The sequence below is a fragment of the Vigna umbellata genome, chromosome 1, assembly GCF_029865625.1.
Source record: "Vigna umbellata cultivar VRB3 chromosome 1, Vumbellata_1.0, whole genome shotgun sequence".
Classification (NCBI taxonomy): Eukaryota; Viridiplantae; Streptophyta; class Magnoliopsida; order Fabales; family Fabaceae; genus Vigna; species Vigna umbellata.
In genome coordinates, this window is record NC_142165.1 from 52,099,434 (window position 1) to 52,122,950 (window position 23,517).

Here is a 23,517-nt window from a genome sequence, read left to right on the forward strand (position 1 = left end):
ACATGAAGGCGAATGTCAAAGATGTTTGTGGACGCTAAGGGTGGAGAGGCAATATTAAAAATGAAGCATGAAATGGGAAAGGAGAGAAATTTATATATCTTTAACTAACATAATGTACTTTCTGGGAAGTATGTAATCAGTATTGTTCTTTCCATTGTATATTCAAAAGCGATTTATGCTCTAGGCATCGAGAAAAGATTCACATCAAGTGAAAGATAACAATACAAGAACCCTACCATATATTAAAATAGATGGTCATTTCAAATTGATTAAAACAATAATATATATTTTGAGGAATAATATAACCAAGAATCAATCACCTGTGTCATTTAAGTAGAACTCAAACTATTGAACCACAAATAAATAACTAAAATTAGAAAATAGTTGCTAAATGGCCATGTTAAAGAGTTATTAATCTATATTTGTAATTTCCATTTCTTATAATAAGAATTTCCACAAGTCAAAAACAACAGTACGAAAATTTTCCCTACAAAAGGTTGTCAGTGAATTTTGAATCATTGAAAAACAAACCATGTTTGACTCGAAGGATGGTTTGGCAGTAAGCAAGTTCATGGAGTAACATGTTTGGTTCTCTGTACAGACAGGTGAGTATCACATTCTTAGTTATGTACAAGGACTAGAATAAATTCAGATTAAATATAAATCAGTCCAGTACATTGAATTATATATTCTTTTGATGCATCACAATATAAAATATCAAAAGTTCATCAATTTACAGGGATCATGAGGATAATTAAGCTAATCTAACTATTACATGGCTGGTGTTGGGCAGATGGACAAAAGACTATTTGCTCACTAGCGTTGAGAATGTCATCGGGAGCAACATTTACAACATACAACTGAAGACAGTTGAAGAAATTTATGCAGACTTAATGATTGACAACTAATATCGGCTCTTAATCTCTGATTCATCAGCAGCAACTTCTCACTCATTCTTACAGCCAAGGCATCACAGCATGCATGCATGACACAGCAAGCAGGACAGTTTTTACAGAGGATTGACAATCTGCATTATCAAATGAACAATTTATAAAAGCCATTGTTATTTGGTAAGGAGCAGGTTGTAACAAAATTTAGACACTCCTAATATGAAAAAATAATAATAATAAAAGTTGAAGAAAAAAATAGAAGTGCAAAGAAAACAATTGGAGATGTTAGATATATTATATCTTTTATCTTTTAGTTAGTTTGTTATTATTTCTCATTTGTATTTTGGGCTTAGCCCATATTTCTTCTATTATAAATAGAGAACCTATGTGTGTATTTTACACAAGGGAGATTAATCCAAATATAGTTTTTCACTATATTCAACATGGTATTAGAGCAGGTTCTCTGATCTCTTCTCGTGACCTCTTCTGTCTGCCGGCGGCCGGCCGCCGGCAGCCCCTAAAATTTCAGTGGACAGCCCTTTCTCTTCTTCTGAAATCTGTGCCATAGTCAGTATCAGTGCAGCCAGTCGCCTCTGCCATCGACCATCGCCACCGCCGACCACCGTCACAGTTTCGACGGGTGACTTGCGGATCTGGACCGTCTCTTCGAGCGACAGCCAACCATGCCGGTTTCGAGAGCCACTTCTCAGTCACACGCCGCCACGCAGCACATCTTTCCGGCCAGTCCGCCGCCGCCGCTGCCGTCGCTTGCTCCGGCGAAGTCAAGGGTTAGGTGCGCCTTGAGAAGCGCAACCCAACCCTAGTGGTCCCATCCTCTGAAGCCTCCGCACCAGCTGTCACGCGTCGCTTCTTCTCGGCCAGTCTCGGCCGCGTGTTCTGCACGCGCCGCCTTCCCGGTGTTGGAGTTTCACCGCGTCACTGCAGATTGTCTCGCCGGAGCTTCTTGAGTGTGTTTTGGTTCCTGTTTCTCCGTTTTGTTGGCTTGGGCTCATACCTAGGGTTTTCTCCCTCACGTTTTTGGAACCCTAAGTCCCTTTGATGTCCGCGCCGTTTGCCGCTGTCCGGCCGTTTGCCGCTGTATGCTTCCAACCACTGTAGGCCCCCATCACCTCGTTCGTTAGTGATGGCAGTCCCTGTAGTTTTGTCGCTTCCAACCACTACAGGCCCCATCAGACAGTGATGGCAATTTAGTCCTTGCAGTTTTATAGCAGTCAACCGCCGTTGCAGTCGCTACCGTCTCAAACAGACGCAACTTCGGCAGTTCTTCTTGGGCTAGAGTTTAGCCCGATCTTCTTGTGATACGCGGCTAAGTATCACCAATTGGGAGTTGTCCAGCAAAGAATTTTGGACCTCCAACATGTCTTTGGATCTTTGATGCCTTTGTCTCAGCATTGTAGCTTAATATTTTGTTTTGATATTTCACATTTCCGCCCTTCACACTAAGGGGGAGTACGTTTCCAAGACACTGCAAGTCACATAAATATGGGTGTAGTCCCTGCAGTTTTGTAGATTTCAGCTACTACTGTTGATCCCGTCACCCATCTTTGATGAGGATTTAGTGTAGTCCCTGCAGTTTTGTAGCTCTTAGCTTTCAGCTACTACTGTTGATCCCGTCACTCATCCATCATTGATTGGGAATCAGTCCTTGCAGTTTGTCATTGTCCACCACTGCTCTCCTTCATCCACTTTTGAAGTTGAAGTTTCACAAGCTGATGTTAGTCCATCTATGTTTGCCTCACACTCTTGAAGACAAATCATCTAGTTCAACACTGAGTTCATCTATTCCAAGCTTAGTTCATACAATTTGTATGCTCCAGCTTGAGGGGGAGTGTTAGATATATTATATCTTTTATCTTTTAGTTAGTTTGTTATTATTTCTCCTTTGTATTTTGGGCTTAGCCCATATTTCTTCTATTATAAATAGAGAACCCTATGTGTGTATTTTACACAAGGGAGATTAATCCAAATATAATTTTTCACTATATTCAACAGGAGAAATCAGTGAGGATAATAGATCACGTGACCTTTAGCCCTACGATAAAAGGTACAAGGAAACTAGGAAAAATGAGATGAAATTATTAAAAGGGATCCTATAGCAAATAATATACATAAAAATATGGTTTTAAGTGAATCACATGGTATCGCATGATCCATGTCAACTTCACCAAATGAGACATGGCTATTAATGTTGTTGTTGAACAATTTTCATTTAGTGCAATTTTTTTCTTAAAAAAAAAATGTAAAATTCCAAATGCATTCGTGATGGGATACTACAGTTATTTAAGGTACAAAAAACTAAATGAGATATTACATACCTGCAAGGAGTTAACTATTAACACTCCATGGACAAACTAACACCTGTTTGTGGAGTGACTAGACAATAAATCACCCCCAAAAAAAGAGATCAGAAACTGATTCTTAAAACAATAGAAAACCAGCCGAGTGATCAGAAGTATAACAAGTCAAGTCCAAGATAGTATGGTCACGTCGATGATAACAAATGCTGAAAACCACCATGTCAAACTACGCAAATCTACGCCTTTCTTCCTGTACAACTCCCGTAAGTATACTATCTGATCCATTTCATAGCCACAAATGTATCCTTTTCTACAACCTGAAACTCACATTATAATAACGTAAGCCATTTATACAACCCGAGCCCATGTTCCACCACACATTGGACAGCCATGTACCCAGCGGCTGATCCACCAGACTTCCCGGTCAGTTGGACTAAGAGAAGGAGGACCATCTGGTGAAGAAAAAGCAGAGGTCTGCCGCTGACATCTCACACACTGCACCACGTAAGTAAACAAAATCACGAATAGAAGATGAAGAAAAAATGAAAGACCAGGTAGAAGAATTTTAGAGTTGATGGATAGACTTTGAGGAGACCATTCAGTAGGATTACGATAATCACCGTAATGTCTTAGGCACATCCATGAACATTAAATGTATTACAGCATGGGATATATGAACAACACACTTCTAAGAATAATGAATGCTCGATCTTTTAATTCACATAAAAATTAATGCAATAATCTTTTGAATTCCTTAATTGATCCAAGATTTTAGAAGAAATTTTCTTGGGCCTGTATAAAACACAAACCGCCCAAATAACAAGCATTTATAAGTTATGTAACCTTTATACGCATTAGAGAGAAACCATATCAACAAATGAACAAGATTTATTTCCCAACCTTGTACCAGACCCCTTCAAGGCCAGTCTTCCATGTAGCAGTAACAACATCTCTTCGTGATCCCATTATGCCCAGATAACCTCCCAGGCCCACAGAAGTATTCAAGCCAAAAGCTGCATCTCTTTCAGACATTCTGCGCTTCCTAGGCCATAAACGATGAGTTCCATAATAGACATCAGAATTCTCCATTGAGCTGAAATCAAGTGGGTCAGAATTAACGAGTTTAGGTGCATCATTTGCACAATCTACATCTTCCTGATCAGACCAAGGTCCACCAAACATATTCCGTCTATGCCACTCTTCTGCTGGAGGGTGGAGTTCTAGTTCGCGTAGAAGAAGACCAGCAGCATCTGCACCTCTAGGACGGGGCATATTCTGCAAATTACATTTGTTTGCAGGGAGCATAGGCAGAAAGGTTACACATGCAAAAGAAATAAGGAAAGGATCAAGATATAAAAGATTAACTTCTGATAATCAACAGTACCTACATACTCTAACCAACTTAGCTTTATCAGTAAATCAGTTATAAAATTTCACTCTATACAGGAATCCTCGTGTAAAATAAGGTAGCGATGCCACATGGAAGCCCAACTTAATTATTAACTTTTATATTGTCAAAGAAATTCATTAAGTAGCATAAAAAGAATGAGGTTATTTCATGATATATCAAGTATAACTAGCTTACATTGTCTCGGAGAAATAAGAAATTTAGAAGAAACAGAAAACCATTATGTACCTGCATATGAGGACCAAGGGATGCTTCCACAACCTCTGGCAGTACAGTATAGTTTCCATCAATATAATGCAGCCGAACCTGAATGTTGTTGCTCCCCACTTGAGAGACTGGCAATGGGTGTTGCAGCCCAGCTGTTCTGCGGCAAAGATCCATAAGCATCATAAAAAGCACCTTGACCTGCACAGTACATGCATCAGAAAAATAAAATAACAACCTATAAATATACATCGTGTAAGACACAAAATTACAAGCAGACAGGAGTCTTCATACAAGTTGCAGTGTTTATTAATTTATACCTCTTCAAACGTATATCCCTGGCCAGCATTCCCACTACCCAATCTGGAACGACCTGAAGGTACTTCTTCAGCTCCTTTTGGCCCAGCTCGACCACTCTGACCATCATCAGACTTCACCACAGCAGGTTTTGCAATCTCCTCCACCTTGCCAGGGGCAGGAGTATTAGATTGAGGCTTTTGTGTATTTGCATCAGAAGTTCTATTAGCAGACCCCATATAACGAGGAAGTTGTGTTCGACGAAAGAAAAAGCAGAAGAGTAAAAGTTGGCATAGTCTGTGAAGGAAATGACAATCCCCAATAAGTCTAACTGCTGGTGTTCCAGGAAATGTTCCTGTATTGATGCTAATAGGCATAAATGTTGAAGGGCCACTGATGGGATTGGGAGTTGGATTGGAACCTCCCTCAGTTGTGTTGCTAATCTTGGCAATAGCCCCTTGCACCCAGGTTTGCAACTGGGCACTTCCCATAGAGCTGCTGGTCCCATTTTGACCTCCTGGAAATATTTTATTTATTTCAGTTAGAGACATAAAATGAAAAACAACAATGATCAAGCTAGTGGAAATTTTTTTAAAGCATGTCAGGGTAGTATAGTTGATCATATTCTATAACCATTTGAAGAAAAGCACAGAAGCTATGCTTCTTGTTAGAATGTATGAAAAATATCCAATTATATCCAGACTGCTTCGGCAGAGTAATTTAGAGTACCTGGGATTAATTCATAATAGTTTCCATATTTATATATATATTCCTTAATTTGTTTCTTTAGTGGATTTCATTTAGGAATATAGAATCTAGAATGAGTATAAATATCAAATAGTGTTGTCTTTTCTATCAACTTAGATCAAATTAATACACAGCGAAAAGTTTATAACCTCTCATTTTCCTTCCCCATTACCAAAACCACCATAATTTTACCACTTCTAAAGTAGATCCATAATTACGCCACATTGAACTAGCTTAAAATATACAAGTACGGATCTATACATTTTTTTCAGTTAATTGAATAAGCAGAAAGAATAGGTTACTCCAAAGGCACCATAGCAATCTTGGTAAAAAGACACCCCAGAGGTTAAACAAAAACAACCAAGAGGGTTGCCTAAAAGTTCTTTTCACCCTCTCCGTTGAAGGAGGTTACTCAACACGCATAACTGTAACAAAATATCTATATGGAGGCACAATATTGATCCTTGTATGTTTTGTGGTCCTCATAGTTTTGCTGGAAATAGGAGCATTCAATGATTAAGAAGTAGCTTAGCTACTGTGTTTGGATAACTTATAGGAAATAGTGATATTTTAATAGTTCTAAATAGTAGCTATTTAGTACCTTTGAAATCATCATTATCATATATAGACAACCAGCCCCGCGGTAAGCTCACTCAAACAAAATTAGAAAATAAGATTTATTTCTATCGTCAAAGTTAAAAAAACTATTAGTCCCTATATTTTAAAAACTTTATCAAGCAGAGAATGAGCTGAAAATTAAGAATAATGAACCTACAGGAGTGCATTCATAGTTTTTAAATCATGAGAACCAATTTTAAGATTCATAAATACAAATGGATCTGCAGATCAATTTTTAAAACAAAATTATCAATTTATAAGTGCATACTGACCCTGACTTGTTGCAGGTGTTGCCGAACTTTGGGTAGGACTAGCAACCATATTTCGGTTGCTCCCAGTGCCTGCAGTCACAGCATGACTTGCCAATGTGCGACAGAAACTAGCGTAACGTCTCAATCGGGTAATAAAATGTGAAGCCAAATCTAGAACTGAATCCACATAAGCCTGCAAAGCATTGAAACAAACAAGAAAACGGATTTAAAGAAACAAATACATTCAAATTCATAGTAGAAATACAGGCACTATCACGCTTGTATGTCTACATTTTTATTAAAAATAAGAAATAATGAATACAATTAAAAAATTTCATATAACTGTTAGTACAATGAAAAATAATTTCTCAAATATAAAAAGTAAAATTGTAATAAAATATGTACACAAAAAATGTTATAAAAATAATTTACTTATTACTAATTGTTATATTTGTACCATAAAAACATTTTCAATCTCTCAGTATGACTCTTCGTTATGGGGAATTTCTTGTAGATCATAGAAACTAAAAAGTAGGTTAACAAATATAAGGTTAAGAAAGGATAAAAGAGGTAAAAAAATAAGTACATGAAAAAAACCAGTTACAAAAACTAATCTCCATCATTAATTGTCATAGATATGAAACAATAACATCTGAAAGAAGAGCAAGACTAAGAAAACCGTATACAGACACATTCAAGTAGGTTGGCAAGAACCTCTACAAGATGCATAATTATATGCAAGCATCTGTGCTTGTCTGTGACAACATAATAGTACACATAGCTATCACAAGAGAAACTAATAGCATGCTATAGCTTCAAGCTGCAATAGAGCTGACACAGTAAACTTTTTCTGTGGCTGATCAGCCTGATTCATATGCAGAAATCAGACAATTTGCACTATTGCAGAAGACAATTAAATCCCCATTCAGCCACTCTTCTGCATTACTCAGATTTTTTAAGTAATTTTTAAATTTTCATAACTTTTCCTACGTCAAAATGAAGATGTAGATCAAGCGCCTTAATTCTTCAAAGAGTGACACACATGGTTAGTGCTTTATTCCTTTGAACCATCCATCTCCAACAGTAAATGCATTTTCTAGTAAAGCCCTTTCCAACTGCCAAACACCATTTTCTACAATCACATAATCTATGTTGAAGTCTGCTTCTTCTAGACTCTATGTTAATAGCAGCAAGTAACTGATGTGGGAGGGGGGGAGGGGCGGGCATCCTGTTATGCAGGGACATAACATATGAAACATGTCAGCGGAAGAGGGAAAAGGGAGATATAAGAATCGAGAGATGGGTAGCAAGGAGGGCAGGGCGAATGAGGGAGGGTATGCAATGTCTAGGGAATTGTTGGATGGCTACTGCAAACAAGGCTAGTTCCTAGAATTTTCCTCTCAATTCTACAGCCATCCTTTTTGTTTGCTGTGAGATACATCATCTTTTCTGGTGTTTTGGCTCTTTCTGCTGCTGATAATCAATTTCAACCCCTCTTTGGTACTACCATGGCATCATCTCAATCACAGTTAACCCAACAGAGCACCTCCTTGATCACAGCCTCCGTTTCAGTCAGTTCTCATGATTATTAACTAGTTAATTGTGCCATATTGATGATTATTGTATGTCAAGACTGTTATTTTTTTTATTACCAATGATATGCCTTATAATTTTTCAGTATTATTTTTGGTTTATAAGCATTCATATTTGTGTTGTGCAAAATGTATATCCTACTAGCATCCTCAAGGTTGGGTATTCAGCAACACTATCTAGAATTGACAAACCTAGCAAAGACCAAGCATAGCAAAATGATGTGTGCAAAAAGACAAGAGAAACACAACCAAATTACAAACTATATAATCTGATGAAGCAAATTAAGTAAGCAAATTAAGTAAGCAAGTTCCAAGTTGTAACTAAAGCATACCTGAATACTAGGAATTAGCGCAGGTTCAACAGCCATTGTTTCAGGGTCAATGCTGGATAATGTTTCACCTGATGCTTGCCACGGCTCAGGAACTAAAGCTGAAGAATTTATCAAGGCAGACTCTATTCCTTTCCCAAGCATATCCAATAACAACCTAGCTTGCATATCCAGAACCATTGCCCTCACCTCTTGGGCATTTGATCCTTCCAGCAGCCTACACTTTATCCTGTCTAGACTCTGCAATCGTTTAGGACAAAGTTCAGTTAGCCAAAAAGAAAAATGTCAATATTGTTTAGATTATAATAATTATAATAATAATAATTCTCCCATATTAAACACAGTAAAAGGGGATCCAAAGCAGAACTTTAGGAAGCTTAAAAATCATTCAGACTGAAATCCACATGGACAATCAAAATTTTAAATTTATGGCAGTGAACCAACCCTTTCAACACCAGCACGTTCCCATTGACAAGTCACCAATTATAATCTTCGCATATAAAGGTTAAGCCGAATAAATGATGGAAGTCAAAGTTTGAACATGAAATACAAAATTGCCACTACCAAACTGATAAGGCTCTTAAGGTGTATGTTAGAAAAAAAGTTCAAAGGTAGAAGTTACAAAACAAGTTAGAAATAGTTAGGCAGTTTCTAGGTGGTTAGCGGAAGTTATTTAGTAGGTAGGGTTTATCTTTTAAGGAGGAACTGTTAGGGATGGAGAGTTTACGAGTGAAGGAATAAAACATTAAATGCCCAACTGCCTTAACTGCCTTAGCAGTTAGGAAGAGCGGGGTTATTGGTTGTATAAATAGCAAATAATCAATTGTAGTGGGGGGTCGATTGTTTGATTGTAGTCTAACAGGGTTTGTCATCCTGAGGAGGGAGGTTAGGCTCTCTAGAGGGAGGTTATGCTCCCAAACCCAGTCCTTGTAAAGAGATTCGTTTACGGTGAATAATAGCAAAACTCATTCTTTCATTTCTGTTTCTATCTTTTGAGTGTTTTCTTGTTAGGTTCCAAACCCAGGAACCTAACAGAAACTGTCCCTCCTGGCTGGTGGGTATTTTTCGTTTTAGAACAGGGCTTGTCTTGTGTAGAAGGGATTTTTTTTCCTTCGTAGTTATTGGATGTTTTATGTATTATGTTTTTTCCTAATTAAAGTGTGATCATACATTGTGCAGTAAGATTTTTGTGATAATTTCTTAAACTGAATTTGAATTCCGGTTTCTTGTCTCCAAGAAACCTAACAATTGGTCCGACCTGCTAGATCAAAATCACCAAGAGAATCATGAAGAGTAGAGTGAGCACGGTACAGAGGGTAATTGAGGAAATGAGGGAGGAATCTAGAGCCAACTTTCAAAGGCTCAGTGATATGATGGAAGATGTTATGCTCAAACTTAAGAATATTGAAAGGGGGACTGAAGGAAGCAAGGTTCTGTAAACGGGGATAGAGTGGGAAGAAGAGAAGAGATTGATGACAAATGGGAGGAAGACAAAAAGAGAATACTAGCGGGGTGGATGAAAAAAGTGGAACTTCCTTCATTTGAAGGAGGGGATCCAATTGGGTGGATATCTAGGGCTGAAAAGTTTTTTTGAAGTCTAGGAGGTTTCACCCTGGGAGCGGATTATGTTGGCCTTCATAGTATGGAAGGTGGAGGCAGTCATTGGTTCAGATTTTGGAAGAAGAAAACCAAAACTCCTACATGGGAGGAATTGACGGAAGCATTAATAAAGATGGTTTTGAGGCATTGGTGTTTGAAAAATTGGTGGCTGTCAAACAAAAAGGTGAAGTGGAAGAGTACATACAAGAATTTGAGATGTTAGTGGTGGGACAAGCAGCGGACGCGACATATGATCAACTGATGGGATACTTTTTTGCAGGATTGCATGTTAATATTAGAAACCAGATCCGCCCACACAATTCCAAGGATCTATTGAGAGCCATGGAGATCACTGGAGATGTGGAAGGAGTTTCTAGTGATGTAAAAGGTCATATGAGAGGATAACAACTAGAAGTAATTTGTATCAAGGACGTTTTTAAGGGAGTGGGGGAGTGGTTTCTTGGGTAGAAACGTTAAAGGGGACTCAAACTGCATCGGGGAGTTCTAGTCATATTAGCAAGGCTTGAAGAGATGAAGGGGGAGTAACCTTAGAGTTTAAGATGAGCCAGTTAGCATCCAGGAGAAAACAGAACAAGGGGATGGCGGAATTTACCTGACCCTGAATATATTAAGCGAAGAGAAGAAGGCCTATGTTTTCATTGTGGAGGACCATATAATCCTCATCATAAATGTCCCAATAAGAACCTTCGGGTGTTAATTTTAGAGGAGAATGAAGAGGAAGAGGAACCAGAAAAAGAAGATAAGGATCACAGATGAAGGGACCATTCATGATCAAGTTCCAGATTTTCACCTTGAGAACAAGGTTTTTCGGAATCTGAAGAGTATTGATAAGGCTCTTAAGGTGTATGTTAGAAAAAAAGTTCAAAAATAAAAGTTACAAAACAAGTTAACATTAGTTAGCCACCTTATAGGTGGTTTGCGGAAGTTGTTTAGTAGGGGTTATCTTTAAAGGAGGAAATGTCCCTCCTGGCTGGTGGGTATTTTTCGTTTTAGAACAGGACTTGTCCTGTGTAGAAGGGATTTTCTTCCCTTGGAAGTTATTGGATGTTTTCTGTATTATGTTTTTCCTAATTAAAGTGTGATCATACATTGTGCAGTAAGATTTGTGTGATAATTTCTTAAACTGAATTTGAAATATGGTTTCTTGTCGCCAAGAAACCTAACAAACACTTGCTGCTGGGTCCAAAATTCCATCTTACGTTGTATCCCAGAAAGATTCCACCCACAGTTAATACGGAACAATTTCTCTCTCACTACAGTTAATTGGAAAAGAATGAACCCCCTCTGAAACTAAAAATGAGAAATTCAAAAGAGGAAATTTTAGTAAAACTATTAAAACCAATGTCAAAAATGTTGAAAAGGTGATGGTTCAACAGTAACATACAGGACCATACTGTTGCCTGTGCTGAATAGAAGGGAGAGAATGGAAATCCGCATCCAAAACTGCAATAACGCTGTTAAGTGAAACTGAAACCAGGTAAAAAAAAGGGTCACTTGCTAATAGAGTACAAATATGAAACAGTAAGCTATATTCTCCTTTCTCTGGCAAAAACTAGACCAAAAAATAGCAAAAGATCTTGACAAGGAGAGCTGCCTTACCAATACCATCCTCAGCAGCACTCTGGGTGCAGCCCACAGCATCCCACCAATCAACTCCTACTAAAAGGCTCCACCAAAACCTGTTTTTGTAACAGATGTTAGCACCAGGCAATCATGTAAAACATTGACAAAAAATCACAACTTCCACAACCAGACACAGTATTTATAATTGAAGCCGCTGCAACTTAATAAGAATATTAAGAAACAGTTAATATATCATATACTAGAAGGGATTAAGGAAATAACCTTTCAGCAATTGCACGTTCCCAAGTTGATGAATTGGCTTTTACTTGACTAATGGGAATAGAAGGAGGGAGAACTCTTATTATTCTCAATATTGTACAATTTTTGCTAGAGTCGTGCCAAACAGAAGCTGAACAACAGCTTGTTGAAGAAAAAGCCGGAGCAGCAATTGCAGAACCAACGTTAATCTGATAGTTGTCTACAGGTGTAAAATTTGGACCAGAAAAAACATGGACACCACCACGAAGAAAAGCAATAGCAATTTCACCACCGTGAGCAGAGTAAACAACCCGGGCAAGTGTCCTGACATCACTTGGAAGATCAAACGGATCAAAATTCACCCTTGTTGATTTGTCAGAACCAGCCTCAGACACCTTTTGCACATCAGAAGTCATTCCAGTTGCAGGTGATTGATGGCTCTTGAAATCATTTGTTGGAGTTATACTCAGGTCCACTTTGGACTGCCAAACAGTTTGCATAGGTGATTGACCACCCATACTAGAAGTAGGGTTTCCAAATATAGGATGGAGAACAACATGCTGTAGAGATGATTCCCAACGTTGCACTCTCCACCCTGTAATTGATGGGCCCTCGTCTGGATCATATGGGGACATGTATTGCCCTGTACAGGTAAATCAGATATACATCAATTTTTTAGTTCAATTATCTAAGCAGCACATAAAACCCTTAGTGTAAAATCCTGACAAACTTTTCAATCACGGCCAGTATTGTCACGCCATAGAGGACCAAGAAGGTAAGACAGGTATAGGGTGCAATTTTAGGCGGATCTAAGCTAAGGTTGCCCAGGCATGAACAATGAGACATTGGAAACACTGTTAGAAGGAAGGAACTTGATAATGCTTTATCCAGTCCATTATCATTTTATGTAACATTTCTTTTCTTTTAAATTAGGGATGCTTATTTTGATTCACACCAGATTAAGTACATTTTAAATGACAAAATATGACTTTAACGACAATAAAAGAAAACTTAAATGCGCTTTACTTATAAATCCCACACTGTAAGAGCTGACTTGGTCAAACAACTGTAATCTTTAAAATGCATAGAGTAAGAATTTTCACTTCAACAAAGACCACAATATTATTGAAAGGAAGCCTTAAACCAAAAAGTATACAACAGAAATATAAGGGATTGAAACATTATCATTGTATATATTCACATCAGAATCATCTTCATACCCTCAACTATCACAACAGCTATCACTGAACCAGCACGAGTTGGATCAAAGGCTACTGCTGTTACACCAGAACCCCATGTAGTAGTTGCTGCAGATTGAGCTGCAGCTTCAGGACTCACATACGCTGAAAAATTTGAAACTGGTGAGCAATAGAGAGGTACAGCATCAAGAAGGTTTTGGTCTGTCTGTTTTTTCCCTTGCTTAGCTTCAGATAATAGATAATCCTGCCAGCTAAATAAATATGCAGCTAAAGGTGCAAAACCAGCCCAGTTGGGTGGGCTAAGAGGTGGGACGGCACAAGTGGTACTTGTCTTTGGAGCTACCTGGAAACCATTTCCAGGCCCAGGTGTGACCTCCCAAACTACAATGGTGGACGGATTAACAATTGGTACACCTGCTACATGCATGGCACCACTGTCTGTAATGATAGCATCACCAGCCATAATCCCACTGGGCCCACAACCCAAAAGTCCTTTACTAGTGCAAAACCACTTTGGTGTAGTGTCATTCTTACTAGGAGGCCACTGGGACCAGTGAAGTTGAACTGAGCCCGATGAGAACACTGAACAAACACACAGAAAATTGGGCCATCTAGCTGGGGGAAAAAACATTAGCACACATTAGTTGCATAAGCATAGGACTATTTAATACATGAATCTTACAATAATTTAAAACAATATCAAATGAATAAGCAACAAATATGGAAGACTTGCTCACAATCCTTTCTTCCATGCCTGAACACAGCAAATGGAAATTGATTTCTTTTTTGTTTGTGAGAAAGTAAGTTCTATCTAAACATCTCTTTGAGAAGATTGTCTCTGCATAAGTGCAATGAGCTGATATTTTCACCAAGCTTCACTCGCCTACTAGAGTGAATTACTTTAGACATTATTAGGTAGTTAGACCAGTAAATCAGTTACTAAGACAGCTGTTTCTGCGAGGTCTACATAAGGGCCTCTTGTAACAGTTTGTAACAACTTCTCATGACGACAGATTATCTTCTCCCTCTCTCCCTTTCTCAATTTCACATTTAAATTCTATCACTAAGCAAGGAAAACTTATTGGCAAAAAGTCAAACAATATGAAAAAGCTACATCTATCTATCTATCTATAAATATATAAAGATATATATATATATATTACCACTAGCAACAAACAAAATTGTTCTGGAACAAAAAACACAAAAAATCAATCAGAGCCAATAAGCATGTAGCTCAATTGGAAATAGCCCGAATTTTGTGGCTTGGGCATGATGTCAACAGTTCAACCATCTAGCAGAGCAATTATCCCCCTACTCGTGTGCTTAGACTTCCAATTTATACAAGAGAAGTTAAACCGAATAGAACAGAAAGAGAATAACTGACCTGAAGTTTGAGATTGCTGTGAAAGAAACTTTTCCTCAAACGTCGACTTCGCATTGGCGGGAGCACTTGATTTAGATGATAGCCACCTATACTATTAATTCAAAAAGTAATTGATTCAGATTAAAAATAAAGTAACCAATAATAAATTGAACAGACATGGTTCTAATAGTCTGACAAACAATGCTTGAGTTCTTTTCCGAAAAAAAAAAAATGGATCCATGTTATAATTTGAAACTATGGTCTATCTTACTGAAAAATGATAGGAGACACACATATGGAAACAACTTGCTCAGAAGTTCAATCATTGAAAAACCATGTTTCAAAACAACTAAACCAGAAAGATAAATAGAGAGAGAATCCCTATCCTTTGAATAACTACATAAATTTGAGGATAAAATTGGATAAATAAAAATAGAACTAGACTTTATCAAAAGAAATGTACATGGAATTTGAACATATCAGTAGAAGACTAGCTAACATTATACCGGAGACACCCCTGACAACCACTTTGTTACAACTGCAATATCTTGCCGCCACTCATGCTCACGTTGCCAACAGCTAGTATCATGGACAAGATTAGCTGGCCCCTGAATGGAAAAACAATGTCAGAAACAAATATCCAACATAAGCAAATATGTGAAAAAATAGAGAAACGATGAACAGGCAGAGTTGGGCAAATGGCTGATGAAATATAATAAATTCAAAGAGGTGCTACAACATCTCCAAAGTGAGAAAGTGGGTAATGTAAGGAAGTAAAAGTGTATCCACAATTGATTATAACTGAAGTACCTTTCAAAATTACCCCACTCCAAATCAGTGGTGGATACTCCCAAACTTTCCCACTTTAGAGGATTCAAATACTCAAGAATGCGTGATAGGCACATACATTGAGAAGCCCTAGGATAAAGCTCACTTACTTGAGAAGGTTGAGTCCAAATAGTTACCCTCCCATGGAAATTTGCAATCAGCAATGCACGTGGACAAGAGGTTGGGGACCATTCGATGAACTGGACAGAATCACGAGGCGAATCTACAGAAGTCATAAATACAAATAATTAAAATTCCAAAAGAATACAAACAAAAAAGATCACGTTAAGGCATAGCTCTAAGTCTTTTTTTAATCTAGTCTAGGATGAGCTTATCAGGGACATAAAAAGATTATCCCTTTGGAGGAATCAAAGAAGCCTTCACTAAGACAGTATGTATGTGTTGCAATTTTACATAGAAAACGAATACCACTATAAAATAGAAAACAGGAGATGTCATACAACAAGTTTCTAAGTTTAAATATACGGGATTGATACTACCAAATAATGGAGAAATAAATGGAAATGTCACATAATATACAAAGAGAGTGGCTAAGCATTCACATATATAATCCAATCTTTGCATGTGCTTGCCTGAGATGCAAAAGAGATTATCCATCAAAAGGATTAGTGACAAAAACAGGTCACGATAGATGGTATTACTTTGGTATCATGTTGAGAAGAGAAAAACAAAATGAAATATACTGATAATGAAGATGTAAAATTGTAAGGAACAAAATTGATATCCATGGTTATTAAACTCTCGAGTTAACTCGTAAACTCGAGTTTAAACTCTCGAGTTAACTCGTAAACTCGAGTTTACGTTCCCAGACATGACTTCCGAGTTAACTCCAAAGTAAACTCTTTTCTGTGTAAACTCAGTAAAATCGAATGTGAAATCGGTAGGATCGTGTAGAATAACGAGTTTGGAGCAATTTTGCGAGCTTGAAAGGGGAAAAATTAAAGAAAATGAGGTTGTTTGGGGTTTAGGGTTTCATGACCTGATTGTCACTATCTCTCACCATGGTCATGTCATCACCTCACCTCCTTAATGAAATGCATCAAAATTAACGACAATACTCAAAGTATTTATGTTTTAGAATATTTATTTTTATGAACAATATATCTATAAATTTTATTTATTTAAAGTTATATAATTTTGTAGACTTATTTGAATTAAGATATTATTTATATAATATTTTTTCATCCGAAGTCAACTCTTACGAGTTTACGGGTTGAGTTTAGGAGTCGAGTTTACTCGACTCTCACGAGTTTACATAAACTCTCGAGTTTGATAACCTTGTTGATATCTAATGAGAGATATTGGGTACGATATTTTCCCATCAAATCATATAATATTTCTCTGTTTAATGAGTTCATAAAACTGCTTCTGTTGTACCTAGTATATGTCATAGGCAACAGCCTTTTTTCTGATTTCTCATAGTTGTATTTTCAATTCCTCATATGTGTGTGTAAAAAGATCAGTGAGGTGTGAGGACACACTGATTTCCAAATCCAGCCAAAAGCTTGTTCGCTTAACAATCAAATCCCACACTCCATTATTTTTCCTAATGAACAGCTATTCCATATTCCCCCAAGATTGGATAAGTTATGTGCTAGAGCTATTAAATATATTTTCTAAGGATACTCCCATCTTCAGAAAGGCTATAAATGTTACTCTCCAAAGTCAATAAGGTATTTCATGTTTGTTAATGTTGCCTCTTTTTGAAGAGCCTGCTTTCTTCTTTACCTCCACACAAGAAGTTGTCTCCCTCCAGAAGGTGCTACATGTTCCTTCTTTCCAATTTGTGTTATACACCCCAGAAGAAAATCAACCTAATTCTCCTACAAGTAGTCCTCCTGCAGTTGTTCCATCCCCTCCCCTAGTATATCTCAACTACATATACAAAGAAATGATCCAACATTTAAGAAAATAAAGAACAAGAGAAAACATATTGAGAGCTTGAAAAGGTCTCCCTTAGGTGGTTCATTTATATAGAGCACATGTGTGACACAATAATGAGAATGGAAAAGTGTACAAGACAAGTAGTCCTGGGTACATAGAGATACTAAAAAACAGCTTTTGAATAAAGCTTACAAGCCTACTTTGAAGCTATTCTACTTAGCCTACTATGAACCTATTCTAGCACCTAAAAACTCTCCTTACTCATGTCCTTCACCATTAGACAACCTTATTGCAAAGCCTAGTAATGGTAATGTTGGCTAGCCCATTGCCCTTAGGCTAGGTATTCAATCTAATAAAAAAAATTCCTACTTTCAATTTATTGAGTTATCACCATTTATCTCCTTCCTATTTATCCTTTCTTTTCTATCTATCTTTTTCCCATTGTGGCTATAAATGTGAATGCATCAATTCATCATCCTAGATGGCAACAAGCCATGATTGATGAAATACAGGCTCTTGAGCACAGTGGTATATAGGATCTAGCTCCTCTTCCTCCTCACAATCAAACATATTTTGTCAATAAGTTTAAACCATTAAAGTTGGGCCTAATAAAAGTTGATCATCTCAAAGCTAGGTTGGTGGCTAAGGGATGCACTCAGATCTTTGGCCTTGATTATGGTGATACCTTCTATCATGTGAACAAAATCACCATTGTTTAGCTTTTATTGCCATGATTGTCATTCGCCACTGGCCATTCTATCAACTTGAAATTAAAATTGTCTCTCTTTATGGAAAGCTTTTAGAGGATATTTAAATGGAGAAATCTCCTATATTGTTGCTCAAGGGGAACCTCGCTTAGCTTGCAAATTGTCAAGATCTCTCCATGACCTCAAACAATTTCCTCGAGCTTGGTTTGGGAATTTTAGTCATGTGTCTACCTAGTTGTTTATGTTAATGACATAGTGATTACAAGGAATGATACTAATAAAATTTCACAATTGGAAATGCATGTATTCAACCACTTTCAAACCAAAGATCTTAGTTGCCTATAATACTTTCTTGGTATTGAGTTGGCTCAATCAAAGGAAGGCAAGGAAAAAGACAGAAAGCATAAACATACCTAGTTTCTAAAAATATACTCCTATGAGCATTGGGTCCGTAGGGGAAGCACTTTCTTGTTAGGTTCTTGATACAATGTTGAGAGAAATAGTAACAACAAATCACAGAGGATGATATCTCTTTGGTACCATGTTGAGAAGAGAGAAACTGAGAAGGAATATAATGCATTTCATGTGGTGGGTACTATCATATCTCCCTATTTAGTGTAACTAAATCATATTTCTAACACAATCAATTCATATCTCAAACATTATTCCTAAATGCATTCTTTTACAAACATATTTTTAAAACATGTGTTATAAAAACAAATGCAAATAATTATTATTATAAAAAATAATTTTTATTTATTTCATAAGAATTTCTTTATTATAAATAGTTCTTTTAGTTTTAAAAAATGATTAAGTTAAAACAAAGCCAAATAAAAAACGGCCAAATTTTAAAAACACTCACTTAAAAGGTAAAATTGGTAAGATAATTACTTTAATTTTTTTAAAAAAAAGTTATTAAGGGTAAAATTGAAAAACGAAATGTGTACACCAAAGGGTGAATCCCCTTTATATAACAGTATAGAAGTATACACAATTTTAATTGAGGAGTCAGCAGATGAAATTCACTCCAAATATTAGCCGTGTATATAAACTTTGAAACCAAAGGGTTTAACTTGACTAGGAGGATAACAGAGTACATGCATTGCCATTCTAGCAAGCAACAAGAGGAAAGTGGAAGTACAGATGGGAAAAGATGTCATAGCATTGTTTTCTCAGCTTAATATCTATGATTAATATTACAAAATTATGGGGAAAAGATAGGATTTATTTGTTATCATAAAGTACCAATCAAGCTTAATGGAAAATTTTATCATATTACTATATGTTCAACCATACTCCATGGTAGTGAACGCTGGACCTCAGAGTCAAGAGAGAAAAAAATGGAAGGAAAAGAAAACGTGAACGTGTGACACTAATTGAAGAAAATATCATAGAAAGGGTTAAGGTGATTTGGACATGTGCAGCAAACTGGAAGGACACGTCATAACAGTATATTACATAATACTCCTAAAATGGTATCATGTCACAACAGTATGTGTTAGGATATAAGGTAACAGATGTTGTTAGGGGTTGGAAAGTATACGAGAGAAGAAGAAAGTATATGAGAGAAGAAGAAGGGCACCGAATGAATGATGGAAGGCGGGGGAGAGGTCGAGCCGAACGGTGGAAGGCGGTGAGGGAGAAGAAGGGCACCGAGCAGTGGAAGGCGGGAAGAGGTCAAGTCGAACGGTGGAAGGCGGTGAGGGAGAAGAAGAAGGGCACCGAACAGTGGAAGGCGGGGAGAGGTCAAGCAAACAATGGAAGGCAGTGATCGAGCCAAACGGCTGAAGGTGGTGAGGGCTCGAGCCGAACGGTGGAAAGAGGTGAAGAACTAGAGTCGATCGGTTGAAGAGTTACTAGCAGTTAGGATGGGTGGGAAATATTTGGTAATAATTATAGTAAATAGAGCTATATCCTAGGGAAATATTCAGTATAAGATAATTATAGTAAATAGTGTTATATATTCAGTATAAGATAATTATAGTGAATAGTGCTATATATTCAGTATAAGATAATTATAGTAAATAGAGCTATATTCTAGGGAAATATTCAGTATAAGATAATTATAATAAGTAGAGCTATATTCTAGGGAAATATTTAATATAAATAAAGCTAGATGCTATTGTTAGGGTTATGTTTTGATTATTGAGTTTGTTAACAGGCGGCTACAGTCCTGTGAGGGAGGTTATGCTCCCAACTATCCTTGTTTTGTGAGAGAGGTTATGCTCCCAAATATCCTTTGTTTACAAAATTCTATTACCATCAATAAGAGAAATTCATTCTTTCATTATCTTTTTTGCCTATTGTGATTGTGGTTAATTAGGTTTCCTACTGAGGAACCTAACGGTATGTTACATTATAGTCCTACAATGATATCAAGGTCTATCCTAAATTACCCCTTTGAAATCATGTCCAAGAGAGACAATTTCATAGACTAACCATTAATAACTATTACAACGGCGAGAAAATTAAAAAAGAGTGATTAAATGTCAAAAAAAGTGATTTTGAAAAGATTATCCAGATCAAGGATCTCCCGTTACTGGTTTAATTTCACTTATTAAAGTGCTACAATAACTAAAAATTACGAGAGGTAAACGTGACGATCTTAACTCAAACTGTATAAAATAAATAAAAATTGTGTTACTATTAGTTGACGCCAAATAATAGTGCTGGATAGCCTTGTATAGTATAAGCTATATGCTAGGAACGCACAAGAACTTCAAAAATTCACCAGTCTAAGACTTCACAGTTGCTCAGGCTGCTTTGGCATTAGATACATCATGTGGCAAAGCTGAAGGATCCAAGGTTACCAAATGAAGCAATGACATCAAAATACCTGCTATGACATTGAACACTGCACATTCAGTCGGCCTCTCTGGGATCACAATATGTATAGGGATCCAAAATGGTGGATTAGTCGTTGAACTACATTAAAAAGAAAAACACTAATAAGCACTACAAATTAGCAATAAAACCAAACACACAAGTGCCAGCAAACCAATGAAATGAGCAAAAAATTCATGAATGAGCAGGCAAGAGAACATCTGTTCTAGTTTGTAAAAATAAAGTTATGTTTGAGCTTAGGAAAACTATAGATGAACCTTTTAATAAATGATATGGGAAAATTAAGTGAACCTAACCAAGAACTTGAATGAGACATGCATTTCAGGGTACATTCGAAATTCAGGTCATTTAAACAAAATGGTCTGTTCAGGGCTTTTTTTCTTTTACTAATTTTGTATGCTTATTAGAAGCTATGGTTTATGAAGCCTATTTTTTCATATTTTTTTTTCAATAATGCAATTTTAGAAATTTAGTATTTTTATTGCATTAGGAGTCTTCACTAAATGTTGGCTGTGAATTTTTCCAGTCTTTCATTGCCAAATTTGCCAGCCAACAAATAAGGAAACTAGATGAGCAGAGAAAGATATTATATAAGCCCACTATAGAAACATGTTCAAAGACACTGTTAAAAATGTTAAAAGATAAATTCACAACATATCTGCTAAGTACATTTAGGTATCCATAATCAACAAAGAAACAAGTAGATCAGAAAGTTTTGAGATGTCTGTCAGCTAAACTAATGTGTTTATTACAACTTATTCAGACTTGTTGTAAGATAGAAATACTTGTTTAAGTGTTTTAGAGAACTTATGATATGCTTAAACATTGTTTTCAGCATATTTCAATAAGCTCCATAATAGCTTACAAAAAAAATTTACAACTTCAATAAAAACAGTTTAACCATAATTTCTCTTTGATTATTAAGACAACTTGTACCTAAGTGTTTTTATGCTAACTACTTATTCAATAAGTACTTTAACTAAGCTATTTACCCACACGCTAAGTCTAGTTGACTTTAACAATAAAATAAATCTCCAAAACAAGTCTCACAATCTTATCAATTCTATTGATTCTTCAGCAGTTCTGCTCGTGTTCCTGTCATCCATATGACCAGAAAGTCCTGTCCTTGATTTAATGTATAGAACACACCCAATGATTTCGAAACATGTTCATATGAGGAAAAAAATCAAGAAACCTTGGAATTCTTGCACACGTTTCTGCTGCACAAGCTATAGCATTAAGTTTTCCACACCAGGAAACAGCACTGCAGAAAAACAAGCAAGAAAAAAGAAAAAATGTTAGCACAAGAATGTTGTGATATAATACGCCCACGGCCCATCCATCAGCACATGCATGAAAAAATCAACAGAAGAGGTGACTACGAGCTACATCAGCAACCGTGTTTTTACCCCCAACTCCCTATCATGCACTACGTTTGAAAAGAAAACTTTTCCACGATCACTCTCAGGAGGAAAAAGAAGGTGGAGCAAATTAAATTTCCCCGGAAATTAAAATCAACTTACGCACTTAACTTCCTTAGAACCACTCATATAATTCTCTTAAAGTTGATTGTGGGAGAAGTTCAGTCAACACATCCTCCTTATTTTTCATTTCTCACAAGTGCTTACAGATCACTATCACACTAAAAAAATAAGCCTCCCATTCACAGCATCCCCTAGCCAAATAAAAGAATCAACCGAAACACTAATTCGAACTAAAACCAGTTGAATTTCGAATCACTGACCTAAAATTGCGACACAGTTCAGGAACGCTCATCTTATGCAGCAAATTGGACCTAGGTTGCTTAAGCCTGATGGAGAAAACGGTGGCGGGGTTGAGCGAATCCTCCTCCATGGGGACCGGTCGTTTTTCCTCTGGTCCAACCTCTTGCTCTTCGGTGGTGGTGGTGGCAGCGACGACCACGGCGGAGGAATCAGTTTTGTCGGGAGGCTTGGGTGTGTCTTGGGGTTGGGGCAGAGACTGAGCGACAGGCTCGGCCTCTGGGTCCTTTGTCCCAGCAATTTGATTCATTTGGAAAAGCCCTAATTTTTATATGAGAGAGAAAGAAATGAGAGTTGGGTTAGTGGTAGAAAGTCGCAATTGAAGGCGACAGATAGCACTGTTGGAAATGTAGAGAGAGAAATGTGGAGAGAGTGGGGTTAGTGGGAAAAGGGGAAGAAACAGAGGAGAGAGTTTGGGATTTTGATTTGTTTAATAAAGGGAGATTGTGATAGGGTGAGTGATCTGGGGTTAGGGTTTTTGTGCTGGGCATGTGGTGGACAAAGCAAAACCGGTGATTCTCCAGAGTAACAAAGAAAGCAAGTAACAAAGAAAGAAAGAAAGAAATTGTTTTTCTTTTGTTTTTTCTTCCGAGTTATGGTGGCGGCAACTTTTTGCTTTTTTACCTTTTCGGGTGTTGATTGAGGTTGTCTCTGTTGTGAGATAAACAACGATTGAATGAGATGTTTTTGATTGTGTCTGTGTGGGCTGCTGCTTAAAAGAGTGAGTTTCTCTTCTTCAATAAAGAAATTTCCAGAAATCTTAGAAACTCAGGGTTTGTTGTTCCTATACTTTAT

The 23,517-nt window shown here is 37.0% G+C and overlaps 1 protein-coding gene across 1 annotated transcript; it reads right to left on the minus strand.

Annotated features, from left to right (window-relative positions):
* Nucleotides 1-638: 638 nt before the first annotated feature.
* Nucleotides 639-23,407, minus strand: LOC124838721 (mediator of RNA polymerase II transcription subunit 16-like). Its single transcript, XM_088103717.1, has 17 exons — nt 22,686-23,407; nt 22,137-22,205; nt 20,934-21,022; nt 15,596-15,708; nt 15,164-15,265; nt 14,679-14,769; nt 13,316-13,909; nt 12,120-12,738; nt 11,874-11,953; nt 11,659-11,741; nt 8,658-8,894; nt 6,755-6,926; nt 5,141-5,634; nt 4,845-5,021; nt 4,109-4,483; nt 3,227-3,703; nt 639-1,027 (listed from the first exon to the last, which is right to left on the minus strand). The coding sequence occupies exons 1-16, from the start codon at nt 22,970-22,972 to the stop codon at nt 3,557-3,559; spliced, it is 3,729 nt and encodes a 1,242-aa protein (XP_087959843.1). The 5' UTR covers nt 22,973-23,407; the 3' UTR covers nt 639-1,027; nt 3,227-3,556.
* Between the last annotated feature and the right edge of the window lie 110 nt (nt 23,408-23,517).

Coding starts and splice junctions, on each gene's coding strand:
- LOC124838721 (XM_088103717.1), bottom strand. CDS start 22,972: ATGAATCAAATTGCTGGGACAAAGGACCCAGAGGCCGAGCCTGTCGCT. Junction 22,206..22,685: donor GAACTGTGTCGCAATTTTAG/GTCAGTGATTCG, acceptor GTTTTTCTGCAG/TGCTGTTTCCTGGTGTGGAA. Junction 21,023..22,136: donor ACGTGTGCAAGAATTCCAAG/GTTTCTTGATTT, acceptor TTTTTAATGTAG/TTCAACGACTAATCCACCAT.